This window comes from Oncorhynchus kisutch, linkage group LG18 (genome assembly GCF_002021735.2).
Source record: "Oncorhynchus kisutch isolate 150728-3 linkage group LG18, Okis_V2, whole genome shotgun sequence".
NCBI lineage: Eukaryota > Metazoa > Chordata > Actinopteri > Salmoniformes > Salmonidae > Oncorhynchus > Oncorhynchus kisutch.
The window spans coordinates 15,291,228-15,314,491 of record NC_034191.2 but is presented as its reverse complement, the minus strand read 5'-3'; the positions used below and the strand labels follow the sequence as shown (position 1 = coordinate 15,314,491).

At 43.3% G+C, this 23,264-nt stretch overlaps 1 protein-coding gene across 7 annotated transcripts in view; it reads right to left on the bottom strand.

Annotated features, from left to right (window-relative positions):
• Positions 1–23,264, bottom strand: part of LOC109904894 (roundabout homolog 2-like) — a 390,578-nt gene that overhangs the window by 111,933 nt on the left and 255,381 nt on the right. For all 7 annotated transcript variants that reach the window (XM_031795440.1, XM_031795444.1, XM_031795443.1 and 4 more), the window contains exons 3-5: positions 11,420–11,577; positions 6,338–6,458; positions 2,670–2,808 (exon numbers count right to left, since the gene is read on the bottom strand). In XM_031795440.1, the coding sequence (XP_031651300.1) occupies positions 2,670–2,808; positions 6,338–6,458; positions 11,420–11,577 (418 nt within the window). The remainder of the gene's footprint in view (positions 1–2,669; positions 2,809–6,337; positions 6,459–11,419; positions 11,578–23,264) is intronic.

Here is a 23,264-nt window from a genome sequence, read left to right as displayed (position 1 = left end):
GAAGTTTCTGTCTGTCAGACAGGCAGTGTGTTTGATGTTGTAACTGCAGATACGCTGCACAGTGGGGAAAGATACTGACTTGTACAATAAAACGACTGTTCACTCACAGAGACAACAAAGACGGCAGAGAATGTCCAAATTAAAATAATACACCGTTCACACATTCATCCAGTCTGCTTCAAAGGAGAGTGAGTACAGATAGCACTGGAAACAAATACAACACTGTAATTATAAACACTGAGATAGTGATCGTCTAATCATTTAGTTGCCTTTGTTTCCCATGTTCCGTGCTTTCTCCTCCAAACACGACTGTACTTCAAAAGGCAAGATACAGCAAGAGAGACATTCTTATTCTAGGATTTATCCTATGCTATTAAACTCATGAGTGTGTTAATATTTTTTTTTTTTACAATGAATACTATGTCCTTTCCTGAAGCAAAGCTACATCAAAGACATGAATGAGTAAGTTAGTTGTGTCTATTTGGCTTAGCTCATGAACCCTACCCTATGAACCCTACCCTATGAACCCTACCTTATAAACCCTACATTATGAACCCTACCTCATGAACCCTACCCTATGAACCCTACCTTATAAACCCTGCATTATAAACCCTGCCTCTGATTGAGAACCATATCAGGCCAGACATAGAAATAGACAAACAAGACATCCAACATAGAATGCCCACTCAGATCACACTCTGACCAACCAAAACATAGAAACATACAAAGCAAACTATGGTCAGGGTGTGACAAGTGCTTCATTTATAAATTGGGAGGTGACGGAACAGCACGATAGGGGGGTGGACTGGGGAGCTCTGAGGTACTGGAATGCATGAACTAAAAAAAAATCACCTTATGTGAGAGATTCAAGCACACTTCTCTGTCTCACCACAGAAACAACCGTATGTTGGTCCCTAGGTTACAATGTTGAGCAAACCATAAATCCGGGCTGGCCCAACACAAATCAATTATCAGGCACATTTTCACATAACATTTTATACGGGGCAGGAGAATTTCAGTGCTGGCAACACGAATCAACACTGATCACTTTTTTACGTTGCAAACAGTGACAATTATTTTTCATGCAAAGAGAAGCACCAGATCTCGGATAAAATTTGTTCTGGAATGAGAGATGCAGGATCTGGCTTAAATGAATCACTGGATGACCTTAGCAGTGAGTGACCCTAGTGTTGGACAGTCCAGTCTCTTTGAAGCTTGGTAATGACACAACCCTGCTTCTGACGTGACACAGCCCTGCTTTTGACTCTCTGTGCAGTGACTGTGAGCCACAGTGGGGCACAGGGAGTACAGGGCCAATAGAGGGCACCAAACAAGAACAAAATCACTGCTGGCACTAGTTCGAGAGAAGACGTTTAACAGGAACCAGAGTGGGACAGTTTTCTGTATAAACTATGACACACACAGAACCCACAGGCTCTTTCTGTTTCTCTCTCTTTCTCAGAAAGGGTGAATGAGTTTATTGTTGTGTGGTGTGTGTGCGTGTGATTTTGTGCTCACCTGTACAGCTGCACCTGCACACACTCCCAGGGTCACGCTCTCAGTTGGCACACTCATAGATACTCTGTCTGTCTGTCTGTCTGTCTGTCTGTCTGTCTGTCTGTCTGTCTGTCTGTCTGTCTGTCTGTCTGTCTGTCTGTCTGTCTGTCTGTCTGTCTGTCTGTCTGTCTGTCTGTCTGTCTGTCTGTCTGTCTGTCTGTCTGTCTGTCTGCCTGCCTGCCTGCCTGCATGCCTGCCTGCCTGCCTGCCTGCCTGCCTGCCTGCAGACAGACTCTGGCCTCTGTTATGGCCACATTGGCTGACCACTGAATGACAGACAGATCTATGGGGCACAGTGTGTTTGTCTAGCTGCTAGCAGGGTTACCCTGTGTGCTTAATGAGTGTTGTGAACAGCCTAATGGTCCTGTTTAATGCCTGCTGGCTGGCAGGTGAGAGAGAGCTGGCATCAGTCCTATCTGTCCTGTAGAGTTATCAGCACACAGAGTGTGAGAGAGAGAGAGAGAGACAGTGGTCTCTCTTACATTGATCACTCCTTAGTTAGTCTATATAAACTACATCATGACACCTCAGCTATACAGGATCAATCACTCAATGCTAATGATTGAGGAGACAGAGTGGGGCCAAGGGAGGACATCAAAGAATATACAGTACCAGTGAAGAGTTTGGACACACCTACTAATTCAAGGGTTTCTCTATATTTGTACTATATTCTACATTGTAGAATAATAGAGAAGACATCAAAACTATGAAATAACACATATGTAATCATGTAGTTACCAAAAAAGTATTAAACAAATCAAAATATATTTGATTTGATTTCAAAGTAGCCACCCTTTGCCTTGATGAAAGCTTGCCACTCTCTTGGCATTCTCTCAACCAGCTTCACATGGAATGATATTCTAACATTCTTGGCATTCTCTCAGCCAGCTTCATCTGGAATGATATTCCAACAGCCTTGCCATCCTCTCAACCAGCTTTGAATATTTTTCTGTAAAGTGTTTCCCGAATGCACATTTCGATGGTTGTTTGTTTGATATATTGATTGGTTGATTAGTTGGTTGTTTGATAGATTGATTGATTGGTTGGTTTCCTGATATGTTGATCAGTTGATCAAATAGAGGAAACAGAGTACGACCGAAGAAGGGTCTTACCTCCCACGGGGCACATCAACATCATTCTTCCTCCAGCGTACGTTGGGCTGGGGGTCTCCCTGCACCTGGCACCTGAACTCTACCCCCTCCTCCTCCAGGACCACTTGGTTGATGGGCCGACGCAGGAAGGTGGGACGCTCTGGAGGACAGAGAGAGGAAATGAGGGAGAGAGACAGAGAGAAAGAGAGAAAGAGAGAAAGAAAGACAGACAGACAGACAGACAGACAGACAGACGGACGGACAGACAGACAGACAGACAGACAGACAGACAGACAGACAGACAGACAGACAGACAGACAGACAGACAGACAGACAGACAGACAGACAGACAGACAGACAGACAGACAGACAGACAGACAGACAGACAGACAGACAGACAGACAGACAGACAGACAGATAGACAGATAGACAGATAGATAGATAGATAGATAGATAGATAGATAGATAGATAGATAGATAGATAGATAGATAGATAGATAGATAGATAGATAGATAGATAGATAGGGCAGGTCAGACACAGCAATAGTCATAGAGAGCGCAAGCTTTGCCATACCCTTTCTCTACCGCGTGCAGGTAGGCTGCTGCCAAGCAACCAAAGTCACTCACAACTCAAATCTGGATTGTAACTTTTGGCCACATTTGTGGATTAAACAAAGTCTAAACTCGTGTCTGGAAGCAGATATGAAGGGATAGGCGCCAAGGCAAGACTAAGGTTTCTTTTTTCCAAGCCATACGGAGGGTGCTCCAGCACCCTGCTGCTACTCTCTGATTATCATATATGCATAGTCACTTTAACATACATGCATGTACATACTACCTCAATTGGCCCGAGCAACCAGTGCCTCCGCACATTAGCTAACCGGGCTATCTGCATTGTGTCCCGCCAGCCACCAACCCCTCTTTTACGTTACTGCTACTCTCTGTTTATCATATATGTATAGTCACTTTAACCATATCTACATGTATATACTACCTCAATCAGCCCGACTAACAGGTGTCTGTATGTAGCCTCGCTACTGTATATAGCCTCTCTACTGTATATAGCCTCTCTACTGTATATAGCCTCTCTACTGTATATAGCCTCCCTACTGTATATAGCCTCTCTACTGTATATAGCCTCTCTACTGTATATAGCCTCCCTACTGTATATAGCCTCTCTACTGTATATAGCCTCTCTACTGTATATAGCCTCTCTACTGTATATAGCCTCTCTACTGTATATAGCCTCTCTACTGTATATAGCCGCTCTACTGTATATAGCCTCCCTACTGTATATAGCCTCTCTACTGTAAATAGCCTCTCTACTGTATATAGCCTCTCTACTGTATATAGCCTCCCTACTGTATATAGCCTCTCTACTGTATATAGCTTCCCTACTGTATATAGCCTCTCTACTGTATATAGCCTCTCTACTGTATATAGCCTCTCTACTGTATATAGCCTCTCTACTGTATATAGCCTCCCTACTGTATATAGCCTCTCTACTGTATATAGCGTCTCTACTGTATATAGCCTCTCTACTGTATATAGCCTCCCTACTGTATTTAGCCTCCCTACTGTATATAGCCTCTCTACTGTATATAGCCTCCCTACTGTATATAGCCTCTCTACTGTATATAGCCTCCCTACTGTTACTGTCACGACTTCCGCCGAAGTCGTCTCCTCTCCTTGTTTGGGCGGCGTTCGGGGGTCGACGTCACCGGCTTTCCAGCCATCTCCACTCCATTTTTCATGTATCCATTTGTTTTGTCTTGTTCCCTGCACACCTGGTTTTCATTCCCCAATCAATTCATATGTATTCATTCCTCTGTTCCCCATCATGTCTTTGTGTAGGATTGATTGTGTTACATGTATTTTGATATTGTGGATATTGTTGCGCGTATTACTGTTTGTCTATGTTCCGTGTTTTGGACACATTTTATGTTCCTTTGTGCTGTCATTTTGACCGGAATAAAAAGTATGCCTGTTCACTACACTCTGCTCTCCTGCATCTGACATCTCGTCCAATACACACTCCTAACAGTAATAGCCTCCCTACTGTCTTTTTACTGTTGTTTTATTTCTTTACTTACCTATTGTTCACCTGATACCTTTTTGTGCACTGTTGGTTAGAGCCTGTAAGTAAGCATTTCACTGTGAGGTCTACACCTGTTGTATTCGGCGCACGTGACAAATATACTTTGATTTGATTTGAGGACACCATCCAACCTGGAACTGAGCTGCCAGGCTTGCAAGGACAGACCAGATACATATTCACTGAGCACTGAGGTGTGAAGTAAAATGAGTCGAGGTCTTTGAGCCCAACAAGTGGCAGGAGTCTTTGAAGAAACCTTCGAAATCCCCACCTGCTGTTCAAAGACCTTTATACAAGAAACCTTGCTCCAGAAATAAAGGCTTCTCCCCAGTGGGTGAGATACCTACTCCTGATGCCTGCTTCACTGCTGCCTGGATTCCACCTGGCGATCTTATGGTACACTGTCCTTCTCTCAGCACGTATCAAAGCTGCAGGCTAAAGTTACATCTAGACTTGGTTTCCTCTTATCGTAATCACTCCTCATTCACCCCAGCTGCCAAACTAACTCTGACCATCCTCACCATGCTAGATTACGGAGACGTAATTTATAGATCGGCAGGTAAGGGTGCACTGGAGCGGCTAGATGTTCTTTACCATTCGGCCATCAGATTTGCCACCAATGCTCCTTATAGGACACATCACTGCACTCTATACTCCTCTGTAAGCTGGTCATCTCTGTATACCCATCACACTCCCCACTATCTGTGATATCTACTGCTGCCCTCATCCTCCACCCGTTCCGCCAGTCACATTTTGTTAAAGGTCCCCAAAGCACACACATTCCTGTGTCGCTCCTCTTTTCAGTTTGCTGCAGCTAGCGACTGGAACGAGCTGCAACAAACACTCAAACTGGACTACTTTATCTCTTCATTCAGAGACTCAGGACACTCTTACTGACAGTTGTGGCTGATTTGTGTGATGTATTGTTGTCTCTACCTTCTTGCTCTTTGTGCTGTTGTCTGTGCTCAATAATGTTTGTACCATGTTTTGTGCTGCTACCATGTTGTCCTGATACAATGTTGTTGCTATGTTGTGTTGCTACCATGCTGTGTTGTCATGTGTTGCTGCCTTGCTATGTTGTTGTCTTAGGTCTCTCTTTATGTAGTATTGTGTTGTCTCTCTTGTCGTGATGTGTGTTTTGTCCTATATTTATATTTAATAAAATGAAATAAATAATCCAAGCTCCTGTCTCCGCAGGGGGCCTTTTGCCTTTTGGTAGGCCTCACTGTAAATAAGAATTTGATCTTAACTGACTTGCCTAGTTAAATAAAGGTTAAATAAAAATAAAATAAATAAATAGAGTGACTCAGCTCAGTATAATGATGACTGCTTCAGCGGTTACTGTACATAAAGAATTCTTAGATAGCGTCAAAAAGGGTTTAGTTTAATTGGTGGGCCAGGAGAAAATGTATGCAAAATATGGTTTTGTGCACCGCCCTATGTGACTCCTGGTCACGGCCGGTTGTGATCGAACCAAAGGCTGTAGTGATGCCACAACACTGTGATGCAGTGCCTTAGACCTCTGCGCCACTCAGGAGGCCATGCGAAAAAATGTAAAACACATTTGGAAGCACTGTCAGGCATTCATGCTTACCAAACACAGTCAGCTGGGCCGTCTCACTGTCTCTCTCTCCCACCATGTTTGTGCCAACACAGATGAACATGCCAGCATCACTCTTCCTGGTGTTGGAGATCATCAGCTTCCCTCCTCGGATCTGAGGACACAGGGAAACAAGTTGATCGACATACCTCACACGGGGCTATGACCAGGGCTTGGTTAGTATTATGTGGTTAGTTAATATTATGTGGTTAGTTAGTTAGTAGCATGTGGTTAGTTAGCAGTATGTGGTTAGTTAGCAGCATGTGGTTAGTTAGCAGCATGTGGTTAGTTAGTAGCATGTGGTTAGTTAGTATGATGTGGTTGGTTAGTTAGTTAGTAGCATGTGGTTAGTTAGTATAATGTGGTTAGTTAGTAGCATGTGGTTAGTTAGTATTATGTGGTTAGTTAATATTATGTGTATAGTTAGTAGAACATGGTTAGTTAGTAGCATGTGTTTAGTTAGTAGCATGTGGTTAGTTAGAAGCATGTGGTTAGTTAGGTCGTTATTTAGTAACATGTGGTTAGTTAGTAGCATGTGGTTAGTTAGTAGCATGTGGTTAGTTAGTAGCATGTGGTTAGTTAGTAGTGTGTGGTTATTTAGTAACATGTAGTTAGTTAGTAGCATGTGGTTAGTTAGTAGCATGCGGTTAGTTAGTAGCATGTGGTTAGTTAGTAACATGTGGTTAGTTAGTAGCATGTGGTTAGTTAGTATTATGTGGTTAGTTAGTAGCATGTGGTTAGTTAGTTAGTTAGTTAGTAGCATGTTGTTAGTTAGTAGAATGTGGTTAGTTAGTATAATGTGGTTAGTTAGTATAATGTGGTTAGTTAGTATTATGTGGTTAGTTAGTATTATGTGGATAGCTAATATTATGTGTATAGTTAGTAGAACATGGTTAGTTAGTAGCATGTGTTTAGTTAGTAGCATGTGGTTAGTTAGTAGCATGTTGTTAGTTAGAAGCATGTGGTTAGTTAGTAGCATGTAGTTAGTTAGTAGCATGTAGTTAGTTAGTATCATGTGGTTAGTTAGAAGCATGTGGTTAGTTAGTAGCATGTGGTTAGTTAGTTGCATGTGGTTAGTTAGTAGCATGTGGTTAGTTAGTTGCATGTGGTTAGTTAGTAGCATGTGGTTAGTTAGTAGCATGTGGTTAGTTAGGTGCATGTGGTTATTTAGTAACATGTAGTTAGTTAGTAGCATGTGGTTAGTTAGTAGCATGTGGTTAGTTAGTAGCATGTGGTTTGTTAGTAGCATGTTGTTAGCTAGTAGCATGTAGTTAGTTAGTAGCATGTGGTTAGTTAGTAGCATGTGGTTAGTTAGTAGCATGTGGTTAGTTAGTAGCATGTCGTTATTTAGTAACATGTGGTTAGTTAGTAGCATGTGGTTAGTTAGTAGCATGTGGTTAGTTAGTAGCATGTGGTTAGTTAGTAGTGTGTGGTTATTTAGTAACATGTAGTTAGTTAGTAGCATGTGGTTAGTTAGTAGCATGCGGTTAGTTAGTAGCATGTGGTTAGTTAGTAACATGTGGTTAGTTAGTAGCATGTGGTTAGTTAGTATTATGTGGTTAGTTAGTAGCATGTGGTTAGTTAGTTAGTTAGTTAGTAGCATGTTGTTAGTTAGTAGCATGTGGTTAGTTAGCAGTATGTGGTTAGTTAGCAGCATGTGGTTAGTTAGCAGCATGTGGTTAGTTAGTAGCATGTGGTTAGTTAGTATGATGTGGTTGGTTAGTTAGTTAGTAGCATGTGGTTAGTTAGTATAATGTGGTTAGTTAGTAGCATGTGGTTAGTTAGTATTATGTGGTTAGTTAATATTATGTGTATAGTTAGTAGAACATGGTTAGTTAGTAGCATGTGTTTAGTTAGTAGCATGTGGTTAGTTAGAAGCATGTGGTTAGTTAGTAGCATGTAGTTAGTTAGTAGCATGTAGTTAGTTAGTATCATGTGGTTAGTTAGAAGCATGTGGTTAGTTAGTAGCATGTGGTTAGTTAGTTGCATGTGGTTAGTTAGTAGCATGTGGTTAGTTAGTAGCATGTGGTTAGTTAGGTGCATGTGGTTATTTAGTAACATGTGGTTAGTTAGTAGCATGTGGTTAGTTAGTAGCATGTGGTTAGTTAGTAGCATGTCGTTATTTAGTAACATGTGGTTAGTTAGTAGCATGTGGTTAGTTAGTAGCATGTGGTTAGTTAGTAGTGTGTGGTTATTTAGTAACATGTAGTTAGTTAGTAGCATGTGGTTAGTTAGTAGCATGCGGTTAGTTAGTAGCATGTGGTTAGTTAGTAACATGTGGTTAGTTAGTAGCATGTGGTTAGTTAGTATTATGTGGTTAGTTAGTAGCATGTGGTTAGTTAGTTAGTTAGTTAGTTAGTTAGTTAGTTAGTTAGTAGCATGTTGTTAGTTAGTAGAATGTGGTTAGTTAGTATAATGTGGTTAGTTAGTATAATGTGGTTAGTTAGTATTATGTGGTTAGTTAGTATTATGTGGATAGCTAATATTATGTGTATAGTTAGTAGAACATGGTTAGTTAGTAGCATGTGTTTAGTTAGTAGCATGTGGTTAGTTAGTAGCATGTTGTTAGTTAGTAGCATGTGGTTCGTTAGAAGCATGTGGTTAGTTAGTGGCATGTAGTTAGTTAGTAGCATGTAGTTAGTTAGTAGCATGTGGTTAGTTAGCAGCATGTGGTTAGTTAATAGCATGTGGTTAGTTAGTAGCATGTGGTTAGTTAGCAGCATGTGGTTAGTTAGCAGCATGTGGTTAGTTAGTAACATGTGGTTAGTTAGTAGCATGTGGTTAGTTAGCAGTATGTGGTTAGTTAGCAGCATGTGGTTAGTTAGCAGCATGTGGTTAGTTAGTAGCATGTGGTTAGTTAGTATTATGTGGTTAGTTAGTAGCATGTGGTTAGTTAGCATAATGTGGTTAGTTAGTATAATGTGGTTAGTTAGTAATATGTGGTTAGTTAATATTATGTGGATAGCTAATATTATTTGTATAGTTAGTAGAACATGGTTAGTTAGTAGCATGTGGTTAGTTAGTAGCATGTGGTTAGTTAGTAGCATGTGTTTAGTTAGTAGCATGTGGTTAGTTAGTAGCATGTTGTTAGTTAGTAGCATGTGGTTTGTTAGAAGCATGTGGTTAGTTAGTAGCATGTAGTTAGTTAGTAGCATGTAGTTAGTTAGTAGCATGTGGTTAGTTAGTAGCATGTGGTTATTTAGTAACATGTAGTTAGTTAGTAGCATGTGTTTAGTTAGTGGCATGTGGTTAGTTAGTAGCATGTGGTTAGTTAGAAGCATGTGGTTAGTTAGTAGCATGTGGTTATTTAGTAACATGTAGTTCGTTAGTAGCATGTGGTTAGTTAGTAGCATGTGGTTAGTTAGTAGCATGTGGTTAGTTAGAAGCATGTGGTTAGTTAGAAGCATGTGGTTAGTTAGTAGCATGTGGTTAGTTAGTAGCATGTGTTTAGTTAGTAGCATGTTGTTAGTTAGTAGCATGTGGTTTGTTAGAAGCATGTGGTTAGTTAGTAGCATGTAGTTAGTTAGTAGCATGTAGTTAGTTAGTAGCATGTGGTTAGTTAGTAGCATGTGGTTATTTAGTAACATGTAGTTAGTTAGTAGCATGTGTTTAGTTAGTGGCATGTGGTTAGTTAGTAGCATGTGGTTAGTTAGAAGCATGTGGTTAGTTAGTAGCATGTGGTTATTTAGTAACATGTAGTTCGTTAGTAGCATGTGGTTAGTTAGTAGCATGTGGTTAGTTAGTAGCATGTGGTTAGTTAGTATAATGTGGTTAGTTAGTATAATGTGGTTAGTTAGTAGCATGTGGTTAGTTAGTAGCATGTAGTTAGTTAGCAGCATGTGGTTAGTTAGTAGCATGTGGTTAGTTAGTATAATGTGGTTAGTTAGTAGCATGGGGTTAGTTAGTAACATGTGGTTAGTTAGTATTATGTGGTTAGTTAGTTAGTTAGTTAGTAGCATGTTGTTAGTTAGTAGAATGTGGTTAGTTAGTATAATGTGGTTAGTTAGTAGCATGTGTTTAGTTAGTAGCATGTGGTTAGTTAGTAGCATGTTGTTAGTTAGTAGCATGTGGTTCATTAGAAGCATGTGGTTAGTTAGTAGCATGTAGTTAGTTAGTAGCATGTAGTTAGTTAGTAGCATGTGGTTAGTTAGAAGCATGTGGTTAGTTAGTAGCATGTGGTTAGTTAGTAGCATGTGGTTAGTTAGTAGCATGTGGTTATTTAGTAACATGTAGTTAGTTAGTAGCATGTGGTTAGTTAGTAGCATGTGGTTAGTTAGTAGCATGTGGTGCGTTAGTAGCATGTGGTTCATTAGTAGCATGTTGCTAGTTAGTAGCATGTGGTTCGTTAGAAGCATGTGGTTAGTTAGTAGCATGTAGTTAGTTAGTAGCATGTAGTTAGTTAGTAGCATGTGGTTAGTTAGAAGCATGTGGTTAGTTAGTAGCATGTGGTTAGTTAGTTAGTTAGTTAGTAGCATGTTGTTAGTTAGTAGAATGTGGTTAGTTAGTATAATGTGGTTAGTTAGTATAATGTGGTTAATTAGTAGCATGTGGTTAGTTAGTAGCATGTGGTTAGTTAGTAGCATGTGGTTAGTTAGTAACATGTGGTTAGTTAGTAGCATGTGGTTAGTTAGTAGCATGTGGTTAGTTAGTAGCATGCGGTTAGTTAGAAGCATGTGGTTAGTTAGTTGCACGTGGTTATTTAGTAACATGTAGTTAGTTAGTACCATGTGGTTAGTTAGTAGCATGTGGTTAGTTAGTAACATGTAGTTAGTTAGTAGCATGTGGTTAGTTAGTAGCATGTGGTTAGTTAGTAGCACGTTGTTATTTAGTAACATGTAGTTAGTTAGTAGCATGTGGTTAGTTAGTAGCATGTGGTTAGTTAGAAGCATGTGGTTAGTTAGTAGCATGTGGTTAGTTAGAAGCATGTGGTTAGTTAGTAGCATGTGGTTAGTTAGTAGCATGTGGTTAGTTAGTAGCATGTGGTTAGTTAGAAGCATGTGGTTAGTTAGTAGCATGTGGTTAGTTAGAAGCATGTGGTTAGTTAGTAGCATGTGGTTAGTTAGTTGTAGTACTTACTGTAATCCTGTCCTCCTTGTCTTCGATGCGTACTTTGTCCTTCTTCCAGTAGATGGTTGGTTCAGGGTGACCTCTAGGCGGGATACACTCCAGGATGGCCGGCTCCCCGGCTGCCACCACCACGTCTGTAGGGTTCTGTCTGAAGTCATCACGCAGCACTGAGGAGAAAGAGACAGAGGAGAGAGAGATGGAGGGTGAGCCTGGGGAGAAGACTGCAATGACGAAACACTTTATCTGATCTAATACTTAGCTAGGTGTACACAATGAGTTGCAATGTCTAGTGTGTGTGTGCGTGTGTGTGTGTGTGTGTGTGTATGTGTGTGTGTGGTGAGTGCATGGTGAGAGCTGCTGCTGTGTGTTAGACTGAAATGTGAGGTTTCATCTGACTGGTCTAGCACAAGTAGCGGCTAATTGGAGTTAATGGAGGTCCCGGGGGAGGCAGCAGTTCAAACACACACACACACACACACACACACACACACACACACACACACACACACACACACACACACACACACACACACACACACACACACACACACACACACACACACACACACACACACACACACACACACACACAATGCCCTGAAGCATGGTATCACTCACATCACAGAGTTCACAGAGGCACAGCACTGTTCAGTACCGTGGGCACACACACAATCACATACACACACACACACACACTCACACACACACAGTCCGTGGGTGGTCTGGCAAACAATGTTTCTGCTATCTTATCCTCCCCTTCAGGTAGTCCTTTCGCCACACAGATCCCCTCTCAGCTTGTCTAGTGTTCTGTCATACACACAGAACAGCTCATTATCAACCAGGCAATGGCTGCACATGTTAACACTTTACAATACACCTCAATCCCCATTAGTTACTGGAGACTACACCTGCATCAGTGTCTTATATGTTAACAAATTGCCTTACAAAAACTGCTGAACAGACATAAAGAGCTGCTTCTCAGAGAAACAAATGACCTTAAACGCTCAGGCTACTTGTTATAATCACAAATTGGGGATCATTCTAGAACATGCTGGGTGCGCTCAAGCTGATGTTTTCCCGCTTAACCCAAACCAAATCCACTGAATTCCAAATTAGTATTTGTGTCATGGCGGACAGTGACTGCAGCCGTGTATCTGGGGACACATGTAAAGGATGAAAGAAGAAGAAGAAGGGTATGTTTGAGGAGCGCTAAATTAAGGGCAGCACCACAGGTTCTTGTTCAAATCCCCCCGTGGTGCTGCCTGTACACACACAGGGAGAAGGGGTTGGATTAGACTGGGATAATAGGTCCTAGTGGGCTGCTCTCTTTTCTGCCCTTTCCTTTGCCTTCCCCTCCCCTCCCTCCCCCTCCTCTGCTGTGCTTTACAAGGCCCACCACACCACTGTGTGTTGATTTATTTATTTAGCAAGGGATGGGGGGGGGGGATACATAGAGGGACATAGGGGGACTTTTGTGTGACACAAATTCAAATGAAACCCTCTCAAACTGGGAGGAGAGAGTACACAAAGAGAGCTGCTTCTCACTCGATGGAGGGAGCGTGGGAGAGGGAGAAAGGAAACAGATTGAGACAGAGAGAGGGATTGACAGAGAGATATAGAGCAGTGGCTAGGGTGGGTTCCCTCCCCAGGTGGGTTCCCTCCCCAGGTCCCACCCCAGGTCCCTCCCATTGTTGATTGTTGGCCGAGCTAGGATGCAGCACTAAAGAGCTGCTGTAATTAGCCAGTCCCAGAAAGATAGACCCCCTGGACAGACAGACAGACAGACAAGGTGGAGACTGGAGCCTCAGCCTGCCTGGTTCCTCTGTTTCCATCACAAACAGAGTCCTGCTGTCTGAAATCTTACCACTGGGATGGACTAGCCACTGTGGCCAATGCCTGTTGTTCTGGTACTTGCGTTTGTGTACCTTTTCTTTGAAGGTGGCGGCCAAGGGAGTTTCTGTCCAGATCAATTACCTTTAAAGAAATGGAAAACAGATCTACTGATCTTCCGTGAGTGTCACGGATCCCTCCGGAACTTTCATCAAGCACATCTGTCCCTTATTCCCACTGATTAGTATTTGTATATATGTGCCCTTTGGTTTCCATGGTCTGGTTGATTATTGTTACTATGTCCGTTGGTGTGTGAGAGTACCTGTGCTGTGTGTTTTGGGCTTTCGCATGATTACGGGTCTCGTCCCGTGTGATGATCATTGTATGCTAGTGTTATTTATTCGAGGTAATCCTCGCTCTTTTGTTTGGGTTTCAACCCTGTGTTTTTGTTACATGTTTGTTTGGTCTTCGTCCCTGTGCCCTTAACACAGCACGCTGTAATTTGGGTGAAATAAAAACGCATATTACGCATTCCTGCATCTGTCTCCCGAATCTCTTCATACCAATTTGACAGTATGTTGTATTATGTGTGTGCTTGTACACATTTTCTACAGTATTGCAGAAGCTACCAAGCCCCTCCCCTATACAAACAAACACATACCCTTGCAAACAGACATACTTTTTGTGGCATGGCCAAACACTGAGCTCCCAACAGCTACAAGCCAACACAGATAAAGTGTATTCGGGTGAGAGGATTATGGTCTGTGTGTTGGTTCTGAGTTCTGTCATACCAAGACGATGCTATGAACAGATGCATGTACAAGAGACAAGCAGGGAAAACACAGCCACATTCAAAAATAACCTACACATTTCAAATCCGGATCTTCAATCCTGATTGGATACAACCTGTACCAAATAATAAAAACATCTAGCGCATCTTATAGGATTTCTGCCGACATGATGATCACCACTGACCATCTGCTTCACTCCACTGCTGATTAGCAGCACATTTCTTGTATCTGTGTGCAGTTTGTGAAAGTGTGTGTTCGCTGTATGTGTGTGTGTCTGGTATGTATAATTGAGAGGATCTCTGTATGTACAGGATCTCAACTCTTGCTCTAACTCTGGGAGGCCCATATCGGAGAGCAGACGTCAGATTGCATTTCTATCCCTCGTGAAAACCCCAGCTCTCCCCCTGCAAAAACACCTCACGTCCCATGGACGTAGCAGGCCCAAACTCCTGCCAGTGTGCTTACTGGGGATTAGTATAGCATATTTATATATGCATACCCTTCTGCCTGCAAAGGCTACATCTGTCAGACAGGCTGCAGGCTATACAAACACATATCAGAAAAATATGAATCCGCCCTGGGCAGACATATTTATTTATTTATCCAACTTCCCCAGGAGAGGGTTTGGGGTGGAGGGTAGCAGCAGACAGGGGGTAAAGCACAGTAAACTGGCAGCCCTACACCTGCCACTGTGTCAAAGTTTAAACTTAAAGGGGAAAGAATCAAGTTGAACTGCTGGACAGCAATGGAGCAGGGACGAGAGGGGCCTTGTGGAACAGAGATGGATCGGGGACGAGAGAGGCCTTGAACTGTGGAACAGAGATGAGCAGGGAAGAGAGAGGCCTTGAACTGTGGAACAGGGATGGATCGGAGACGAGAGAGGCCTTGCACTATGGAACAGAGATGGAGCAGGGAAGAGAGAGGCCTTGCACTGTGGAACAGAGATGGAGAGGGGAAGAGAGAGGCCTTGCACTGTGGAACAGAGATGGAGAGGGGAAGAGAGAGGCCTTGCACTGTGGAACAGAGATGGAGAGGGGAAGAGAGAGGCCTTGCACTATGGAACAGAGATGAGGCAGGGAAGAGAGAGGCCTTGTACTGTGGAACAGAGATGGAGCAGGGAAGAGAGGGGCCTTGCACTGTGGAACAGAGATGGAGCAGGGAAGAGAGAGGCCTTGTACTGTGGAACAGAGATGGAACAGGGAAGAGAGAGGCCTTGTACTGTGGAACAGAGATGGAGCAGGGAAGAGAGAGCCCTTGCACTATGGAACAGAGATGGAGAGGGGAAGAGAGAGGCCTTGCACTATGGAACAGAGATGGAGCAGGGAAGAGAGGGGCCTTGCACTGTGGAACAGAGATGGAGAGGGGAAGAGAAAAACACAGAGGACACTGTTACTCTACTTTGTAACAGTCAAAGTCTTATACTAGTATCTTACACTGGCAGTCAGAGGCCTATGCCAGAAGCCATTAAAGGTGTCTACATTTTAGGCAAACACGACTTACAATTAGGAGCAATTAGGTTTAAGTGCCTTGCTCAAGTGCACAATGAGAGATTAATCACCTAGTCGGCTGAATGATTCGAACCAGCAACCTTTTGGTTACTGGCCCAACACTTTAGTACCTCTGTGTTCTCACTCTCACCCATACAGAAGAAAAAAATATGAAAAGAAATTCAGCAAACATCCAGCAACACTACAACCTATTGTAGCATCACTACAGAGTGCTGAGTTGAGACAGACACGGGTGTAGAGGTATATTGGCTCCTTTGAGCTAGAACATGAGTTACTGAAGGATGAGTGGGTAGCCTTTTGGTGTCTAAACCCTTGTCTTCCTACCTTCTGTTTTATATGACTACACTACCATGTGACTGGCATGCACCACATGAGGCTGGTGGCACCTTAATCGGTTAGGACAGGCTCATGGTAATGTCTGAAGGGGAATCGGTGGAATGGTATACAACTAGAGGTCGACCTATTATGATTTTTCAACGCTGATACCGATACCGATTATTCGAGGACCAAAAAAGCCGATACCTATTAATCAGCCGATTTTTATTTATTTATTTGTAATAATGACAATTACAACAATACTGAATGAACACTTATTTTAACTTAATATAATACATCAATAAAATCAATTTAGCCTTAAGTAAATAATGAAACACGTTGAATTTGGTTTAAATAATGCAAAAACAAAGTGTTGGAGAAGAAAGTAAAAGTGCAATATGTGCCATGTAAAAAAGCTAACGTTTCAGTTCTTTGCTCAGAACATGAGAACATATGAAAGCTGGTGGTTCCTTTTAACTTGAGTTAAACCCTTTTAACTCTTCAATATTCCCAGGTAAGAAGTTTTAGGTTGTAGTTATTATAGAAATTATATGACTATTTCCCTCTATACCATTTGTATTTCATTAACCTTTGACTATAAGATGTTCTTATAGGCACTTTAGTATTGCCCGTGTAACAGTATAGCTTCCGTCCCTCTCCTCGCCCCTACCTGGGCTCAAACCAGGAACACAACGACAACAGCCACCATAGAAGCAGCGTTACCCATGCAGAGCAAGGGGAACAACTACTAGAAGGCTCAGAGTGAGTGACGTTTGAAACGCTATTAGCGCACGCTAACTAGCTAGTCATTTCACTTCGGTTACACCAGCCTCATCTCGGGAGTTGATAGGCTTGAAGTCATAAACAGCGCAATGCTTGACGCACAACGAAGAGCTGCTGGCAAAACGTACGAAAGTGCTGTTTGAATGAATGTTTACGCGCCTGCTTCTCCCTACCACCACTCAGTCAGATACTTAGATACTTGTATGCTCAGTCAGATTATATGCAACGCAGGACACGCTAGATAATATCTAGTAATATCATCAACCATGTGTAGTTAACTAGTGATTATGATTGCTTGTTTTTTATAAGATAAGTTTAATGCTAGCTAGCAACTTACCTTGGCTTACTGCATTCGCATAACAAGCAGTCTCCTTGTGAGGTGCAACGAGAGAGAGGCAGGTCATTATTGAGTTGAACTGGTTAACTGTAAGATTGGATCTTCCGAGCTGACAAGGTGAAAATCTGTCGTTCTGCCCCTGAACGAGGCAGTTAACCCACCGTTCAGAGGCTGTCATTGAAAATAAGGATGTGTTCTTAATTGACTTGCCTAGTTAAATAAAGCCATATAAAAAAATAATAATAATTAAATCGGCAAATTGGCGCCCAAAAATACAGATTTCCGATTGTTATGAAAACTTGAAATCGGCCCTAATTAATCAGCCATTCCGAATAATCGATCGACCTCCATATCCAACACATCAAACATGTGGTTTCCATGGTTTCCAGGTGTTTGTTGCCATTCCATTCGTTCCGTTCCAGCCATTATTATGAGCCGTCCTCCACTCAGTAGCCTCCACTGGCATGCACATACAGGCATGCACATACAGGCATGCACAAACACAAATACATAAAGACAAATGAACACAACACACACAGACAGATACACACGCAGAGACAAACTCACACTCACAAAAATGCACACACACACACACGCACACACACAAAGAAACAAACACACACACAGAACTGTACGCAACTTCTCTTACAGCCGCAGGACTTCCATCTGAATGAATCATGTGAGAGATTGTGTGGATCGATCCATTTATTTATTTGTTATTACATTTCTTTCCCATCAAATGCAGCAAAGGGCATTTCCTGACAGGTCAGGACTGAGAAAACACAGGCCTGGAGCCATTCCACCCTACACTGCTACCATCCAGCCATACTGCTTCCACTACCACCTCCTATTCACACTCTGGTAGGAGGTGTATTTTAACAGCTAGCTCTGAGCTATGATAGCAGCATTTCATTCAGTTGTATTTTAACAGCTAGCTCTGAGCTATGATAGCAGCATTTCATTCAGTTGTATTTTAACAGCTAGCTCTGAGCTATGATAGCAGCATTTCATTCAGTTGTATTTTAACAGCTAGCTCTGAGCTATGATAGCAGCATTTCATTCAGTGGTATTTTAACAGATAGCTCTGAGCTATGATAGCAGCATTTCATTCAGTTGTATTTTAACAGCTAGCTCTGAGCTATGATAGCAGCATTTCATTCAGGTGTATGTTAACAGCTAGCTCTGAGCTATGATAGCAGCATTTCATTCAGGTGTATTTTAACAGCTATCTCTGAGCTATGATAGCAGCATTTCATTCAGGTGTATTTTAACAGCTAGCTCTGAGCTATGATAGCAGCATTTCATTCAGGTGTATTTTAACAGCCAGGTATGAGCTAAGATAGCAGCATTTCATTCAGGTGTATTTTAACAGCTATCTCTGAGCTATGATAGCAGCATTTCATTCAGGTGTATTTTAACAGCTAGCTCTGAGCTATGATAGCAGCATTTCATTCAGGTGTATTTTAACAGCTAGCTCTGAGCTATGATAGCAGCATTTCATTCAGGTGTATGTTAACAGCTAGCTCTGAGCTATGATAGCAGCATTTCATTCAGGTGTATGTTAACAGCTAGCTCTGAGCTATGATAGCAGCATTTCATGCAGGTGTATGTTAACAGCTAGCTCTGAGCTATGATAGCAGCATTTCATTCAGGTGTATGTTAACAGCTAGCTCTGAGCTATGATAGCAGCATTTCATTCAGGTGTATTTTAACAGCTAGCTCTGAGCTATGATAGCAGCATTTCATTCAGGTGTATTTTAACAGCTAGCTCTGAGCTATGATAGCAGCATTTCATTCAGGTGTATTTTAACAGCTAGCTCTGAGCTATGATAGCAGCATTTCATTCAGGTGTATTTTAACAGCTAGCTCTGAGCTATGATAGCAGCATTTCATTCAGGTGTATTTTAACAGCTAGCTCTGAGCTATGATAGCAGCATTTCATTCAGGTGTATGTTAACAGCTAGCTCTGAGCTATGATAGCAGCATTTCATTCAGGTGTATTTTAACAGCTAGCTCTGAGCTATGATAGCAGCATTTCATTCAGGTGTATTTTAACAGCTAGCTCTGAGCTATGATAGCAGCATTTCATTCAGGTGTATGTTAACAGCCAGCTCTGAGCTATGATAGCAGCATTTCATTCAGGTGTATGTTAACAGCCAGCTCTGAGCTATGATAGCAGCATTTCATTCAGTGTTTGGGAAGAAGTGCTTTTTCTGTTCTATCTAATCAGAGTGCTAGTACAATGCCACTATATTTCTTTAGACAACCGAGGCAATATATCTGTGACTTTACACCAAAAATACTAGAACTACAGTGGGGAGAACAAGCATTTGACACACTGCCAATTTTGCAGGTTTTCCTACTTACAAAGCATGTAGAGGTCTGTAATTGAAGGATCTGGAGAAGGCCTGTATGGAGGAGTGGGCCAAAATCCCTGCTGCAGTGTGTGCAAACCTGGTCAAGAACTACAATAAACATATGATCTCTGTAATTGCAAACAAAAGTTTCTGTACCAAATATTAAGTTCTGCTTTTCTGATGTATCAAATACTTATGTCATGCAATAAAATGCTAAATAATTACTTAAAAATCATACAATGTGATTTTCTGGATTTCTGTTTTAGATTCCGTCTCTCACAGTTGAAGTGTACCTATGATAAATATGACAGACCTCTACATGCTGTGTAAGTAGGAAAACCTGCAAAATCGGCAGTGTTTCAAATACTTGTTCTCCCCACTGTATCTGTGGAGTCCTTTGGAGTTTTGTATTACTGGCTGTAGACGCTGAAGGCTGCAGTATAATGTAGTTCTGGATACAGTATAGTAGGGGAAGGGGAAGGGGCCTCCATTTATCTCAGTGGCAGATCTCTGTATAACCAATCATTGGGCCCCCCACTGGCTAGCGGTAACCTCGGGCCCCCATCCAGATGCAGATATTACCCCCTCAGCGGGGAGGGAGGGGGCATGTTCACACTTAAAGTCGCATATCCCTTTATGTGGTCAGAGGTCAGCACAAATAAACAGCTGCACATTATGTCTGGCCGCCTGTCTTACTGGCCGTCTGGCTGGTTACCTGTCTGGTTGGCTGGCTGTGCCCGAGGCTGTGTCTCCTTGGAGGACTGAGAGAGGGAAAGCCCTCTTCATCAGCTCAGAGAGCTCAATATCTCTTTTCTCTCTCTCCATCAATCCTTTTCTCTCTACCTCTCTCTCTCCATTCCCACTCTACCTGTCTCTACGGTGTACTTATGCAGCTCATCCAATCATGTAACACCATGTCCTCCACCCCTCCTCCTATCTCCAGTTTACCAGCCACAGTGTCAGCCCACCAGATAACACCCAGGAGTTACAATCACATGGAGTGTTGTGACATGGCTCTGGGGGGGGGGGGGGGGGGGGGGGGGGGCTGTGATATGACAATAATATGTACATCATTTAATGGGGGTACAGGGATGGAGAGAGAGAGACAGAGAAGCAAGGTGGAGTGAACAGAGGGAGGGTAGAGGATGAGGAGGGTAGAAGAGGAGGAGGGTAGAGGATGAGGAGGAGGAGGGTAGAGGAGAAGGAGAAGGGTAGAAGATGAGGAGGATGAGGGTAGAGGAGGAGGGTAGAGGATGAGGAGGGTATAGGATGAGGGGGAGGGTAGAGGAGAAGGAGGAGGGTAGAGGAGGAGGGTGGAGGATGAAGAGGGTAGAGGAGGAGGAGGGTAGAGGATGAGGAGGGTGGAGGAGAAGGAGGAGGGTAGAAGATGAGGAGGGTAGAGGATGAGGAGGAGGAGGGTAGAGGAGAAGGAGGAGGAGGGTAGAGGATGAAGAGGGTAGATGAGGAGGAGGGTAGAGGATGAGGAGGGTAGAGGATGAGGAGGAGGGTAGAGTAGAAGGAGGAGGGTAGAAAATGAGGAGGAGGAGGGTAGAGGAGGAGGGTGGAGGATGAAGAGGGTAGAGGAGGAGGAGGGTAGAGGATGAGGAGGGTAGAGGAGAAGGAGGAGGGTAGAAGATGAGGGTAGAGGATGAGGAGGAGGAGGGTAGAGGAGAAGGAGGAGGAGGGTAGAGGATGAAGAGGGTAGAGGAGGAGGAGGGTAGAGGAGGAGGAGGGTAGAGGGGGAGGAGGGTAGAGGATGAAGAGGGTAGAGGATGAGGAGGAGGAGGGTAGAGGAGAAGGAGGAGGAGGGTAGAGGATGAAGAGGGTAGAGGATGAGGAGGAGGAGGGTAGAGGAGAAGGAGGAGTAGGGTAGAGGATGAGGAGGGTAGAGGAGGAGGAGGGTAGAAGATGAGGAGGGTAGAGGATGAGGAGGAGGAGGGTAGAGGAGAAGGAGGAGGAGGGTAGAGGATGAGGAGGGTAGAGGAGGAGGAGGGTAGAAGATGAGGAGGGTAGAGGATGAGGAGGAGGAGGGTAGAGGAGAAGGAGGAGGAGGGTAGAGGATGAAGAGGGTAGAGGAGGAGGAAGGTAGAGGATGAGGAGGGTAGAGGAGGAGGAGGGTAGAGGATGAAGAGGGTAGAGGAGGAGGATGAGGGTAGAGGATGAGGAGGAGGATAGAGGAGGAGGGTAGAGGAGGAGGGTAGAGGATGAAGAGGGTAGAGGATGAGGAGGAGAAGGGTAGATGATGAAGAGGGTAGAGGATGAGGAGGAGGAGGGTAGATGAGGAGAGTAGAGGATAAAGAGGGTAGAGGATGAGGAGGAGGAGGAGGAGGGTAGAGGATGAGGAGGAGGATAGAGGAGGAGGGTAGAGGAGTAGGGTAGAGGATGAAGAGGGTAGAGGAATGAGGAGGGTAGAGGATGAGGAGGAGAAGGAGAAGGGTAGATGATGAAGAGGGTAGAGGATGAGGAGGAGGAGGGTAGAGGAGGAGAGTAGAGGATAAAGAGGGTAGAGGATGAGGAGGAGGAGGGTAGAGGAGGAGGGTAGAGGCTGAAGAGGGTAGAGGATGAGGAGGGTAGAGGAGAAGGACGACACCACAGGTGATGATGAGAGGACGAACATGGTGGAAGGTCAAATATCAGAGACAGAGAGGAGACTTAGAATGTCAATTAACTAGTGGAGGAGGGAGAGGAGGCACATTTCATCACACTCTGCCCCACGCTGTGAGGGTGTCCCTGCCTCTGTACACAGGGCCTAAACAAACACTCATTAACACACAGCCCTCCTTTAAAGCTCATTTTTCACCCAGCAGTCCTAATTTGGACTAACGAGGATCCCACTGGCCAGCACCGTAATGGCAGAAGACAGAAAGATACGGGTAGGGGATTCTACTGGACGCCCATACCACGGAATACAGTGTGATAGAGAAAGAATATAATGAAGTATTTAATGAACCTCTCCCCTCATATCCCCTCCCAACACAAACTCCCCAAATTCAATTTAGGCTAATCCATGCTTTATGGTAATGTGTAGCTCATTAAAACGTTAGTTAAAAACTCATTAAAATTCACTTGGAAAAGTAATGGCTTCATTACAGTAATATGCTGAAAAGCAAAGAAAAAGACAGGAAGAACAAGGAGAAGAGAGAAAGAGAACGACAGCTTTCTAATCACTTAATTGTGACTAAAACGGAATACATTTGCATAATAAATAACGATGAGCTGCAACATTTCTTCTCTCTTCACCGCGCTCTGTAATTAACAAGCGCTACAATTAAAGATGCATTTATTTTCACCAAAATGTATATTTTTGGTAGCCACTCCAGTTTTCACTGTGTTGCATCTGCCTCTTCTGTCTGGTTGTTTTGCAGTGTTTGTGCGGCGGATGCCAGATGTGCAGAGCGTGCGGTAACTGGAGCTGGCTGATACAGAGGAACAATGTGGCCATGACCTTCTCTGCCCGGCTTGATAAAGGATAGGGATGGGATGTGCTGATGCTCGTCTCCCGCTCAGCCCTGAATGGACACTTTAGAGCCGGAAGGAAGGAGGGAAAGGATGCAGAGGGGACCTGGTCCCGATTGATTTCCTGCCAATTCCACAACACAGACAGACCGAGACGCATCCAAGTATATTGACTGCCTGAGTGACTGAGTAAGGGAATTTGCTTGGTGGGACTGGGAGGGGGAGAGGGAGAGGAAGAGGGAGAGGGAGATGGAGAGGGAGAGGGAGAGAAGAGAGGAGGAAAGGAAAGGGAATGAGAAGAGAGGATTTGGGGTTATGCTGTCTGAAGAGGAAGGACGTGGAATGGCAGGGCCAGCTGTTGGTTGATATTAAGGCATGTTGAGAGGTAAACATTATGCTTTGAGTAAAAACACTTAGTAAACTGGAACTATTACTAAGCAGCTGGGAAAGCCTGCATTATTGAGTCTACCAGAGACT